The sequence below is a fragment of the Phacochoerus africanus genome, chromosome 14, assembly GCF_016906955.1.
Source record: "Phacochoerus africanus isolate WHEZ1 chromosome 14, ROS_Pafr_v1, whole genome shotgun sequence".
In the NCBI taxonomy this organism is placed as follows: domain Eukaryota; kingdom Metazoa; phylum Chordata; class Mammalia; order Artiodactyla; family Suidae; genus Phacochoerus; species Phacochoerus africanus.
Window position 1 is genome coordinate 36,175,935 of NC_062557.1, and position 14,607 is coordinate 36,190,541.

At 35.3% G+C, this 14,607-nt stretch overlaps 1 protein-coding gene across 1 annotated transcript in view; it reads left to right on the forward strand.

Annotated features, from left to right (window-relative positions):
- MED13 (mediator complex subunit 13) overlaps positions 1-11,919 on the forward strand; it is a 98,943-nt gene extending 87,024 nt beyond the window's left edge. The window contains 8 exon segments of the mRNA XM_047758042.1: positions 48-190; positions 364-522; positions 639-803; positions 806-823; positions 2,942-3,090; positions 4,359-4,533; positions 7,439-7,538; positions 7,890-11,919. Of these exon segments, the coding sequence (XP_047613998.1) occupies positions 48-190; positions 364-522; positions 639-803; positions 806-823; positions 2,942-3,090; positions 4,359-4,533; positions 7,439-7,538; positions 7,890-8,022 (1,042 nt within the window). The 3' untranslated portion in view covers positions 8,023-11,919.
- Positions 11,920-14,607: the final 2,688 nt, after the last annotated feature.

Below are 14,607 nucleotides of genomic sequence, written 5' to 3' on the forward strand. Positions count from 1 at the left end.
ATATGAATTTTAAAAATATTGATGACTCTTTTTGTTCCATACAACAGGGCTCGTCGGAAAAAAGGATCTGCCAGAAGATTTGGTCTACAGAAACTTTGGGAGTGGTGCTTAGGACTTGTACAAATGAGTTCATTACCGTGGAGAGTTGTGATTGGCCGTCTAGGAAGGATTGGTCATGGAGAATTAAAAGGTAAAATTGTGCTTTTATTACTTATAAAAGCAGTAAGAGAGTTTTGACTCGATGATGACTCTTGTTTGAGGAATATATTAATTTTAGAACCATTTGTTTTACTTTTGTTCTATAGAATGTTAACAGTGTTTGTACTTGGGATATTCTTATTTTTTTACTGTTGATACCCACAGATTGGAGCTGTTTGTTGAGTCGTCGGAACTTGCAGTCTCTAAGTAAAAGACTCAAAGACATGTGTAGGATGTGTGGTATATCTGCTGCAGACTCTCCCAGCATTCTCAGTGCTTGCTTGGTAGCAATGGAACCCCAAGGTTCTTTTGTTATTATGCCAGGTTAGCTATCTTTAATTTATATCAGATTTAATTCTTTATGCACTTAAGTTCTAAGTTTCATGTAAAATCTATTTTTCATTTATTAAAAGAAAACATGCCTTTTATTTTCTTTTCAGATTCTGTATCAACTGGTTCTGTATTTGGAAGAAGTACCACTCTAAACATGCAGACATCTCAGCTAAATACTCCACAGGATACATCATGTACTCATATACTTGTGTTTCCTACTTCAGCTTCTGTGCAAGTAGCTTCAGCTACTTATACCACTGAAAATTTGGACTTAGCTTTAATCCCAACAATGGTACGTGAATTGTTCTGTAAAGGTTTGCAAATATAACATAAATATGGATGATTATGGCTGATTATATATATAGATAATGCCTCCCAAACATCTGTGTCCTGTGAATATTCCTGAAACCTGTGAAATGTTACCTTATGTGGGGGGAGAGGGGAAAGACTTTGCAGATCAGATTAAGTTAAGGATCCTGAGATGGAGAGTTTATCCTGGCTTTAGCAGGTGGACCCAAAATACAATCATATATATCCTTATAAGAGGGAGACAGAGGGATGTTTGACTATACACAAAAGAGAACAAGAGTTCCCTGGTGGCTCAGTGGATTAAGTGTCTGGTGTTGTCACTACTATGGCTTGGCTTATAGCCGTTGCGTGTGTTCAGTCCCACATGCCATGGGGTGTGGCAAAACAACAAGAAGACAAACAGGATGTTTTGAGAGGAAAGTAAAGAAGTAAAGCCAGGGAAGTTCTTGTGTGGCACAGTGAGATAAGGATCTGGTATTACTACAGCTGTGGTACGGTTTGCAACTGCTGTGCTGCTTCAGTCCCTGGCCCCAGGAACTTGGCACATGCTGTGGGTGTGGCAAAAAAAAAAAAAAGGTCAGAGGGAAAGACTATGCTGCTGAATTCGAAGATGGAGGAAGGGGCCATGGGCCAAGGAATGCAGGGAGTATAGTTCTAGAAGCTGGAGAAGAGAAGGAAGCAGACTTTCCCGTGGAGCCTTCAGGGAGAACAAAGCCCTGCCAGTACCTTGATTTGGCCTAATGACCAGAACTTTGGTTTCAATCCAATACAACTGATTTTGGATTTCTGGCCCCAGAACTATAAGAGAATAATGTTTGTTGTTTCAGGGTCAATAGGTTTGTGGTAATCTGTTAAAGTGCAATGGGAAACTAATAAAATCATTCTTCTACCTCAGTATTATCAGAATACTATGAATTATCCCATAAATGTTTACTTAGTTTAAAGGCAACATTAATCATAAAATATATGTACAAATTTATGCTCATAACCTGTACATAAACTTTGCAGTTCATTTTATATTCTTTTCTATTTCATTTTTTTAATGATTTTTATTTTTTCCATTATAGCTGGTTTGCAGTATTCTGTCAATTTTCTACTATATAGCACGATGACCCAGTCACACATACACATATGCATTCCTTTTTCTCACATTATCATGCTCCATCATAGTGATTACAGTTCCCAGTACTGTACAGCAGGATCTCATTGCTTATCTCTTCTATTTTGAGTTGCCAAAATAATTTAGTAATTTATACAAACTGCCAGAGTAGGATGTAATTTTTCTGGGTGAATTTATAAATTACATTTTAGTAGAAAAGAAATAAGGCACAAGTGTGGTTATTAGTCTCCTCTTTTAGTGTGTTATACAGTAACTTGAATATTTTACTTGATAATAAAGAATAACGAATTCTCTCATTTTCAATGTTTTCCACTCCCAGCATTTGTGTATAGTTTCCTATTGCTGCTTGTAACAAATTACCATATACTTAGAGGCCTAAAACAACATACATTTATTATCTTACAGTTCTATATGTCAGAAGTCTAAAATCAGTCTTACTGAGCTATAAAGTCAAGGTGTCTGCAGGGTTGGTTTCTCCTAGAGGCTCTGGAGGGAGAATCAGTTTCCTTCAATTTGCACCCTTTAGAGACCACCACACCTCTTGCTCATGGCCCCTTACATCTTCAGTGCCAGCAGTTTAGGACAGTCACATCTTCACTGACTCTAACCGTACTGCCTCCTCTTATCAGGACCCCTGTGATTACATTGGACCCACCTGGATAAGCCAGAATAACCTCCCCATCTCAAGATCCTTAGCTTGATCACATCTGCAAAGTTCTTTATGGTAACATATTCACAGATTCCTGGATTAGGATGTGGACATCTTGCAGCGGGGAGGGGGGGCCTTATTCAGACCACTACATACTAAGTTTATACATAATTGATTATTTGACTCCTAGCACAATACTTGGCACATGGTAGACATTCAGTAGATGTCGATTAAATTAACTCATTTTGTTTAAATCCATTATTTTAACACTCTCCTATAAATGACCATGGTTTATGAAAAATGGAGTAATTTTCTTTCTTCTTCCTGTATAGATGGAGCTGATGGAATGGGTATCTTTGATTTATTAGACACAGCAGATGATCTTGACCCTGATATTATTAATATTCTTCCTGCATCTCCAACGGGATCACCTGTTCATTCTCCAGGATCTCATTACCCCCATGGAGGTGATGCTGGCAAGGTAACCCTGTTATAAAAGTTCAGTTTATCTAAATGTCACTCATCAACTTCATAATGGATTATTACATCAATGAAATAGAATGCTTTTTTCCTTGAAAATTAGCAAGACCATTACAGCAGATAATTTATGTACTTCTGCCTTAGAGACATCAATACACTGAGTTTATATTATTAAGAGGGTCTCTAAGGTTCTTTCTGATTTCATATTTCTAAGACTACTTGTCATTATTCCTTCTTTTGTAGTTTTCCTGCCACTTCACCGTAGTTTTTACTCCAGTAAAGGATATTATATTATTTGATTATCACTGTATTTCTTTAAGAACCGTCGTGACTCAGTGATTAACGAACCTGACTAGCATCCATGAGGACTCAGGTTCCATCCCTGGCCTTGCTCAATGGGTTAAGGATCCGGCCTTGCTGTGAGCTATGGTGTAGGTTGCAGATGCAGCTCGGATTCTGAGTTGCTGTGGCTCTGGTGTAGGCTAGAGGCTACAGCTCCGATTGGACCTCTAGCCTGGGAACTTCCATATGTCGTGGGTATGGCCCTAAAACAAAAAGACAAAAACAAAACAAAACAAAACAAAAACTATAAGCAGGTTTTTAATGTTGCATTGTTGTTCTACCGTAATTTGTTGTATTACTCCCAAAATGTTGAACATTTAAATATTTTGGGGTTTTTTTTAGTTGTAGGTAACAGTGAACATTTGCTTGTATTTCATTTTTATTCTTTTTAATGTATTTCTTAAATGCTAAGGAATGCATTGACTAATTTAAAAGAATATGAGCATCATTTAATAGTTGTCTCTTCATGTGCTATATTGCTTTCCAGAACTCTGTTATCTCCATTTTATAGACAGCGCTAGATGAACAAAGTTAAATATAAGCCACTTTTTGGATTGGAGTGTGATGGTCAGGAGTTAGTTGAGAAGGGAGTATTAGGAAATAAGTTAGAAGTTGTATTAAACATTCTGTATTTTTTAGTCATCTACAAAGGTCTGTAACACACACACACAGAACAAGGGCTTGACATAATAACATACTTGTTAAATAGTTTGTACAATTCATTTCCTCTTGCACCTCTTAAAACTGATTATTGAATGCCTATTACTAATTTGATACATAGCAACAGATTTTTTCAGTATCCTTCAGTATTGTCTGAAATTGAAGACAAAAGATAAGGAGACTGACTGCCATAAACCATTCTGTATTTATAGCTAGTGCCTCAGTATATCACATGAACTCACATACTTTTAATTTTGTCTTTTTCAGGGTCAGGGTACTGATCGGCTACTTTCAACAGAATCTCATGATGAAGTAACTAATATTCTTCAGCAACCATTGGCCCTTGGTTACTTTGTATCAACTGCCAAAGCGGGTCCGTTACCTGACTGGTTCTGGTCAGCATGTCCTCAAGCACAATATCAGTGTCCCCTTTTTCTTAAGGTATTGCCTTTTTGGGGGAGGGGGGGCAGTTCCTAAGTAATGCTAATTTTAAGGCCCTAAGAAATATAGAAGTAGCTTTTTGGAAGTCTTGTAGCTTTTTGAAGTCTTGTAGCTTTTGTCTCAGGTCTTAAATGCATTGCCACCACATACAGCTAGACAAAATCACAAGAGAATAATCTACATAAGAAACAACTCTATAATTTTTAAATTCATAGGAAGTTTAAACTTTAAGTCAAATTTCTGGGACCTTACTCTTAGTTATTTTCAGCTGCATGTGTAGAAAGACATTTAGACCTGGGAGAAACCTTATATTACCTTTTATCTAACCTTTTCATTTTCTTGGTGAGCGTATATAAAGTTTGGACAAACTCACTCACTTGTCCAAAGTCATAAATTGGTAGTAGACTCAAGATTAAAACCTAGATCTTTTAGTGATTATATAATGTTATTCTTTGAATTATATCATTCCTCACTCCCCATTATTTTGAGAATTAAAGGTTTCATAATTATTGTAAGAATATTTGATATTTAGATCTGTTTACTACCTCCTTAAAAAGCTTTCTACCTTTGTGTAAATTGCCTTGCTAAAACTATTGTTTTCAAGTACAGAAATACTTAGACTCATAGTGATTTATTTTATCAAATAAATTCATTAGCAGTGATGTAACAAGGTTGAGACAAATCATAAATGGTAAAATGAGATGTGAAAACTCTTACCTAGAGTTTGTTACTGCTGCTGCTGCTACTATTCCAAAATAATAAATTCAGATCTGATTTCACTTATATAAACCCACCAGAAGTTGACTGATTATTCCATAAATCATGTTAAGTACTTGCCTCCTGATTTTTCTTTGTAGGGTAAAAGTCAGATAGTATCCTTTAGTTTTTTAGGGTTATATTTTAATGGGTACTTGAACCAATAAGCTTGTTGCTATCTTTTAAGACTGTTGCTATGAAATCTTGATACCCTTGGCTCACATACCATTGAGTCAGTGACATTTGAGATTAAGCCATGAACTTCTGTAGCACATTCATGAAGATTACAACAACTATTGATCTGAATTGAGTATTAATGAGATAATAAATATATTTAGAGAGTGTCAGCCAAGGTAGTAGTTTTAGCATATGACTTTTGTTCCCCTTCTAAAATATGTACAATGATCTGTACAAAGCTTATTATAAGAACATATTCCCCAAAGTGTTTCTGCATAATAGTCCTTGGAGTTTCTACAAAACAAAGGGTTCCTTGGTCCTTTGGGAAGTCCTAGACGTGCTTTCTGCACCCCTTTTGTTGTTACAATACATGCATGCACATTAAAAGCTCTGAAAACAGCAGTGAATAACATTGTTTACCTACCATTTCCCAGACTTACTTTAATACACAGGAAGACGATTGTATAACACCTATTAATAGTTCATGACCTTAGTGTTTCACAGAACAAAATTTTTAAGAAACACCACTTTACAAAAAGTCCAAGGGACTATCCAGATTCTTTTCTACTCAATATTTATTTGCAGAGAGGATAGTGTAAAGTGGGCATTCACCCTCAGATACAGTGTAACAAGATTTAGGACTTCTGGTCTGAATTACCAGGTAAGGCATAACTTACCATAATTTTGTTCACCTTTTGTTTCATGCATCCCATTTTATTTCTGTACCATAGGCAGTAAAACCATCCGGTATGTTTCTCTTCACTTGGAAAAAAAAAAAAGAGGTTACCTAGAAGACTGAAAAATCTTTTTATCATTGTAATTAGAGCAGTAGTACTAATTACATTAATTTGTAGTGATGTGCCACATGTGACTTTTGCTTATAAATCAAGAATTTATGGGTAGGTAGTTGAAACATATACATTTTTGGTTTTATTTCTGAGTACATAACACAAAGATTTTATACATATATGACAGTTGTAGAGCACCTAAATATGAAATAGTATCTTTTACAATATACAGAATGAGACCTTCCAAGAGTTTCTGAAGTGAATATCATCTTGTCATAGCATTTTTAACAGTATTATATGTATATATTGACTTGGACACAAAATGATTCACTTTCTTTAATTGAAATGTGAAGAAGAGTACCACATGCCTTTCTTTCACTGTTTATTGCCATGTCTAAAAGGCTGTACCAGTTGTCACTAAGCCTCTATTGTGAAATTGAGTGGGCAAAAGAATGCACCTATGCCATACGTTAGAGCTCTCACAATGCCACCAGAGGTAGCTTTGCTTAAAATTTATAGCTTTATAAGTAAAATATTTTCATATGATCACCCCTATTACTTTCTTCAGTCCTAGACCTATGTAAATTTGCATAGTCTAAGTTTTATGTAACCTGGAGATTTACTCATATTTATCAGTTTAGTGCTTGCTTATTTATTTATGTCTTTTGGGGGCTGCACCTGCATATGGAGATTCCCAGACTAGGGGTCGAATCAGAGCTGTAGCTTCTGGTCTATGCCACAGCAACACCAGATGCAAGCCGCATCTTCACAGCAAAGCCGGATCCTTAACCCACTGAGTGAGACCAGGGATCGAACCCGTGTCCTCATGGATACAAATCAGATTCGTTTCCACTGAGCCACAACAGGAACTCCCAATTTAGTGCTTTTTTTTAATATTTACTTTATATATCTAGGCAGATTACACTTAGAGAATAACTAGAAATCCTTTTTCAGGGTTATTATGTGGTCTCAAAAACTATAAAGCTGAAAAAAGGAAGTAAGAGTCATAAGTTAAACAAGTAAAATTTTCTTATGTAATGAATTAAAGAAGAACAAACATGTTTATAGCGGCTCCATGCATTACATAGGTCTAAATGTATTTCATCAAGTAAGAGACCTTGGGAGAATAATGTAAATCCAACAGATTTTTTTCTGTTAGCTGACTGATTCCCTGTTTTTTTAGGCCTCTTTTGCACCTCCACGTGCCTTCAGTGCAATCTGACGAGCTGCTTCACAGTAAACACTCCCACCCACTTGACTCAAATCAGACTTCAGATGTTCTCAGGTACAGATCTTTTGACCATGTAGGGTTCTCCATTGCAAATTTGAAAGAATACAATGTTGATGCTTGTATGTTTTCTCACTTTTGGCAGTAGTTTACAGTTGTGTACCCTTGGATCTCTGCATGAATTACATATCATTCAGAAAGAGTATTTTTCTTTCTAACATGTGTGCTCTACTTTTGAGAACAATGCTTATGAAAATTAGTTTTCTTTACTCTCCCAAAGATTCTCTATTTCATAGCTGCAATTTTTTTTTAAATGACTTTTAATCTTAGGTTGCCATCATTGGAAATTGCTTCCCAAATCTATAATGTAAGTAAATACATGACTTACAGAGTTTACTTGCTTTTCAGGTTTGTTTTGGAACAGTACAATGCACTCTCCTGGCTAACCTGTGACCCTGCAATCCAGGACAGACGCTCATGTCTCCCAATTCATTTTGTGGTGCTGAATCAGTTATATAACTTTATCATGAATATGCTGTGATCTTCATTTGATGGAACTGTGCAAGAAAAGAGCAAGGAAAAAAGATACTTCGCTGCAAGATTAAGTTACAATTATCTTCTCAGTGAAAGTCATTTGTGATGCGGTCTAATTCTTATTACTTCAACAAATATTGTTTTGACTTGGGGGGGGAGGGGCTATAACCCTGTTATTTTTCATTGACTATACTGAAACTCTTTAGGATGATGACTGATCATACAAAACGTATTATAACATTTTCGTAGCAAAATTAACCTTTTTTTCCCAGTCACAGTATTTGTGAAAAGTAATGAGCCATAGTACCCAGTCATGTTAAATGAATATTAAAAGCATGGAGAAGGAAACATGAGGAGCAATGAATTTCAACATATGGCTTCAGAACATCAAGATGTTCTTGTATTGGATTATAGTATCTAGTATTCAAAAATGCCTGCATCTCTTATTTATTGTAAGTTTTTAAATGTATAAATTGTCTTATATTTCTTAACCTCTTTTATAAAAATTTTCCTAGAAGGTTTATACTGCCTTCTTGCTTTAAAGCAATTGGTCTAAAATATATGTAATCGTCTTAATTAAAAAGTTACAGTAGGGTTGCTTTTAGAGTATTATTTTTTGTAAGGGGTGGGTGGGACAGTAAATTTGTATTGTCTTGATGTACAGTTTAATGGGGATAGAGGGGGAATAATGTCCATACCATTGTGTGTGGAGGATTTACAGCTAAGCTGTAGTTGCAGAGTACATGTACAGTAATGAAGTTCACTGTGTTTATAAATTGAAAAGGTACCGGGTCTTAACAACATTTTATATATCAATCACACCTTTACAGAATAACATGATGGCAATATACAAGTGATATTGTTAGGTGGTTTAACTTAGAATAAAATGAGAATTCTTCAGTTATATTTTGTACTATGGTTTAGGGCTATGACTAATATTTCAGGCCATTTCCAGTGAAAGAAACTTAGTTTTACAAGAAAAACATTTGCTACTGAATGCTTAAACTAATTTTGGTGTTTAATGTTACATGCTTAAATTTTTTTTGTTTGTTTTAACAGTGGCACATCTAGGCATGGGAATATTATTAATTATGAAAATTATCTTCAGGATCTGCTATAAGGTTGAAATTTAGCCCAGCTCTAGGCATTTACAAATTATTTTAAGAGCAGAAACTCTTGATTGTTTGACTTTTTTTTTTTTTTTTTAAATTAAAGATTGGGAATGTGTGTGAGAGTATGCATATGTATGGGTGTGTGTGTGCAATCAAACTGTGGTGTAAATAGATTCTCAGTGAATTCTGGTATTCAGACTATTCCACTAGTTAAAGAACCATTTTCTAAACATAACCTGTTTCCTTTGCCTTTTTTATTTATTTAATTTTCTTGGTTTGGAGATGGCAGTCCCAAACACCAGAGTCTGTACTTTTCTATAACACAGCTCAGATTAAGGCAGGGCATATGCCAAGGAGGTTCTCACCTCCCTAAAGAAGGGACTTGAATTTTAGGGACTTTAATTCACCCCTTCCTTCAGTACAGCTTTCTCTCTTCTTGTTTGCACATGCCAAGATAACTGCTTTTATGCAGGCTTTACCCCCCTAAAAAATCCTTTCTACAGTGCTGCTCACAAGAGAGTCCAAGTTAGCCTCCTACCTGTGTTGTTGACTTGAATTCACAGTCACCAAGTCTACCTATCTTTCTTGGAAGCAGTCTAGCTAAATTCCAAATTTGTATGTTCACTAATTCTCTACAAAGACAAAATGGATTGTATTTACAAAACTAATTCGGTATGATTTTTTTTTTTAAACTGAAACTTGTTTTGTAAATATTATATGCTTAGCTTAAATATCATTTTATTATGAATAATATAACTTCTTCAAAATGTGTATATTAAAACATTAGCCAGTCTTGTTTTTCCTATAAACAGAACACAATTGGTAATAAAGGTTTTCAATCATTTCTTCAAAATTATAATTCAATCCCAATGGTCAGCATATTTTGAAGTTAAAATTTAAAGATCATATTCTGCATTTGTTTTTAAATTATGCTAACACATAGAGATTATGTTGGCATGTTTTGTTCTGGACCTAAAAAAAAACTTGTCTGAGATTTGAGGGGAAAGATGCTTATTTAGAATTGCTATAAAAACAGTATCCTTGTTTATATATTTTAGCTCATTAGTGACTTTTAAAAATAAAAGCTATGTTCTCAGTTGTTGAAAAATCACTAGCCTATAGTAACCACACCTCTGTTTGAAGACCAGTTTTTAAAGTATTCCCTGACAGTTTCTTTGATATGGAGCCATAAGGAAGGAACTCATTATATAATTCCTTTTTATCTGGGAATCAGGGAATAGTCCTCAAATATATAGGATTTACTGATAAGATTTTTTTTTCCTTCCTTTCACATATAAATTCACAGTCAAACAAAATTATTAAGTAGCCATTAGAAAACGTCAGGAGACTTATTTCAGAAAAAAAAAATTAAGTCTTTCATGCAGGATAATGGATCTGACTAATGTATTGTCACAGACAAGTATGAGTAGTTTTTTTTTGTTTGTTTGTTTAAATAGGTAAGCAAAATAGTATATACTTTATTACCAGTTGATCACCAGTACCTTGACTTCTTTGTTACAGTGCTAATGTCTGTTTTTGTGCAGTTATCCATTACAAAGCAGGGTGGAAGTTCAGTATTTTGGCATTTTAAAAAAGATTAGTTATATAATGTCTGCTTCCAGCCAGTGAGAAACATCTAGCCATACCTTTCTTATGCAAGCCATTCAGTTATCAGGACTGTGAATTAACACTGTATGAATAAATTTCTGTACACCTTATTGTTTGGCCAGAAGGCCACCAAGTGTACTTATATGTAATCCTTAAATTTTAAAGTAGCTGTAATTTTTAAATCTTTCTAACTTTTCTTAAACCACTAAAATTAAGCTCTTAACTATTTAGTCAACTATCCTCAGCTGTATTCGTACTCAATTGTCAGTATGGCACAGATTACTGTATTAAAATATTCTCCTTTCGTCTTCATTCATATTTACCTTCTGAGGTAATTTTTTAACTTAATGTGTTACTACAAAGATTTGCAGATCTTTAATCAAGCACTATGTTAATACTGTAATATCAAAATACTATGTTGCATTATTTAAAATGTTCAAATTGAATACATTAAAAGGAAGTTTTTAAATGCTGTTGCATCATATAATTTGCTACTCATTCACTATGGCATCGCATATCAGTCTATTAATACATTTAATGTTGCATGAGTGATGTTTTGGTCTGGGTTTCCTCTTAAGATTTTAGTTTGTCTAAATTAAGGAAAAATGTTTTTGACATATATATATATATTTTTTTTTTTTTTGGTCTCTCTCCACCCCTCAAAAAATCAGCTAGAAATCTTAACCTTTCGGTTTTTCTTGGTGTTTTAATGGGCCCAGAACTGTTGGTTTAAATTTTTATATATGTTTTCTTATTTGTGGAGTATTAATTTAAAAACTGGATTTGGGACCTAAAATACTCCTCAGGTTGATGTATTCATGAAGTTTTAAAGTAGCTTTAGTTTTCAAAGTAAACTGGATCTGTGGACCTTAAAGTTACTGAGTTTAAACTACAAATTGTAATGTCATTACTGGACATGTCAGCATCAACTCTCTCAGAATAGCTTGGTCACTTTATGAAGGGGCGTTTTAAAGTTGTTGTTTAGCAGTGACATTTAATATGGTCCAATTGCTTTTTTTTTTTTTAAGTGACAAAAAAAGAATAAGGAACAAACACTATTGCTGCCGAATGCCATAACACTGAGTTGTACAAATTGTGATTGAGGAAATGAAAAGGTTTATACTTTTTAAAAAAACAAAAACAAAAAAAACTTCAAATGGAATAAATTATTCATGAAGCCTTCATTGTGGTGTCTCATTCTGTTGAAATATTTCCATCTTAAATTTGTGTAAAAAGTAGTAGTAGTATTTTTGTGTCATTTATAAATGAAAAGGGGCAGTCTAAAAACTGATTGATGGACTTTTAACTTCTTTGAAGTACTTTATTTTTTAAAAAGATTTTAGTCATATTGGTGTTTAATATACAGGAAAATTGTGTATATACATAAATACTAATTCCCTTTATGCTGATCAGTTTGATATGAGTTTTCTAGTCCAAACAAGCTGCTTTCAAATATTCAAAGCTTAGTTCTATCTTATTTTTTTTAATCACAAATGTTTTGAAACATAAGTGTTGTTCATATATGAACAATCCATTGAAAATAACTCTGCCCATTTTGTATAAGCAGCCATTTAAACTATTTTTTTGTCCATAAGTTCCTGCTGGGGTACAATGGGATTGGCAGTGTCTTAAGGAGCAATGGGATGCAGGTTTGATCCCTGACTCCACACAGTGGGTTAAGGATCCGGAATTGCTACAGCTGCGCTTTAGGTCGAGACTGCGGCTTGGATCTGATCCCTGGCCTGGGGACTCCACATGCCACGGGGCGACCACAGTATTTTTGTCCACGCTTAAGCTGAGTAGGGACAAAGCACCAAAATTGTTCTGGCTCAGATTTGTCCCTGGCCTGGGAACTTACACATGCTGTGCCAGCAGCCAAAGCAAACAAACAAAAATTGTTGGTCTTCTGTATTTACTATCATGTATGTCCTGATATTAAACTGACCTGACCTTAGTCTAAATTAGCACTATGCAGTGCCATATAAGGTATTAGATAAGAGAACCTTATCTGGGTGGGCCACTGTAACATCCTTCTAAATGGTCTACTTTCAGTATGTTCTTTACTTGGTAACTGAAAACCCTTTATAGTTGCTTCTTGCTCTAAAGATAGATATCAAAAGACTTAGATGATCTGTCCTCTGCCTATTTCTTCACACGCCTCAAAATGGCCTGTGAAGCCATTGTTCTTCTAGGCATTTGAGTTCTTTGAAAGCTCCTTGGTTATTCTTTTTTTTTTGTCTTTTTTTGCTATTTCTTGGGCCGCTCCATGGCATATGGAATATTCAAGAATTTAGCTTTAGTGTGAGTTTTGCAAATAATTAAAATGAAGTTATAAAATTTTAATTACATGGAATTCTTATTTTCACAGTAGTGGAAATAGTTTAGGATCTTATAAACATAACTAGTTTGATAAGCCCTCTAAAGTGATATGAATGGCAATGGAGTGCATATACAAGAGGGAATAGCTGAAATCAAGCTCATATTACTTCACACTGATAAAACCGTACATTCAGCAGGTTATTAGTAAGGTTTCATAACTCATACTTGAATTATTAAAAACACCAATATTAAGTACCATACTGTGTGCCATAAACACAGTTCTTGCCCACAAGGTACTTACTTTCTGGTGAGAGGGACAGATGAGTTCTAACAACTATGGTGTAATATGTGAAATGCTATGATGAAAGAAGCAAAGAGTGCCTTGGGAGCATTGAAGAAGGGTACTTTAATGAAGAGACAGGTGATTTGTCAGGGAAGGATTTCGAAGCAAGGGAACACTAGAGGTAAGAAAGGATACTTGGGAGTTACTACATAAAGAGAAAAGGTATTCCAGGTAGAAGGAATAGTAGGAGAGAAGGCTCTTGAATAACATGAAGGATTTGGGAAATAAGCTGTTCAGACTAGAATGGAGGCACCATGGTAAGATATGACAGGAGTCCAAGCTAGAGAGAGGTCAGACCATGAAAAACATTGTCTTTTGAATGCCACCTTAAAGAAAGTGAACTTTATCCCCAAGCAGGAAAGGATTTTAGGAGCTGGGATGATTCAGAGTTGGTTGAACAATCATATCTCAAAAGGCTTAACTGGTGGAGTTAGGTCAACTAGAGAGATGTCTCAATGTTAACCTATGGGACCTTGCCTGGACCTAAGTCTACTCAACATGTTATCCATAAAATTAACATAGATATGATAGGTTTAGCCAAAGCAGACAGCCAGTATAAAAGAATAAAAAAGATCTTTACCGGAGTTCCCGTCGTAGCTCAGTGGTTAACAAATCCGACTAGGAACCATGAGGTTGCAGGTTCCATCCCTGGCCTTGTTCGGTGGGTTAAGGATCTGGCGTTGTCGTGAGCTGTGGTGTGGGTGGCAGACGAGGCTTGGATCTGGCATTGCTGTGGCTCTGGTGTAGGCTGGCGGCTACAGCTCCGATTAGACCCCTAGCCTGGGAACCTCCACATGCCTAGGGTGAGGCCCTAAAAAGACAAAAAGACAAGTAAAAAAGATCTTGACAGGCAGAAACAATTGAAGAAATCTTACAAAACAGGATAACTATAAAAAGAGTTCCACGTTGAGAAAACTGGAGCTAGATCACTGCTGAGATCTTTTTACTTTTGAAATTCTGACTATTTCCAAGGAACATGGGTGCTCCTTTAAATCCCTAAGTCTTCTAATTTCTAGAAAGTCATTTACTGGGCAATAACTTATGTAAAAGCACCTATGATGCCTGAAACTTTTTTTAATTTTTGTTTCTTTCTCTCTCTCTCTCTTTTTTTTTTTTTGTTTCCTGGCTAAGTCTGCAGCATGTGAAAGTTCCCAGGCTAGGGATGGAACCTGAGACACAGCAGCCACCCAAGCCACTGCAGTGACAACGC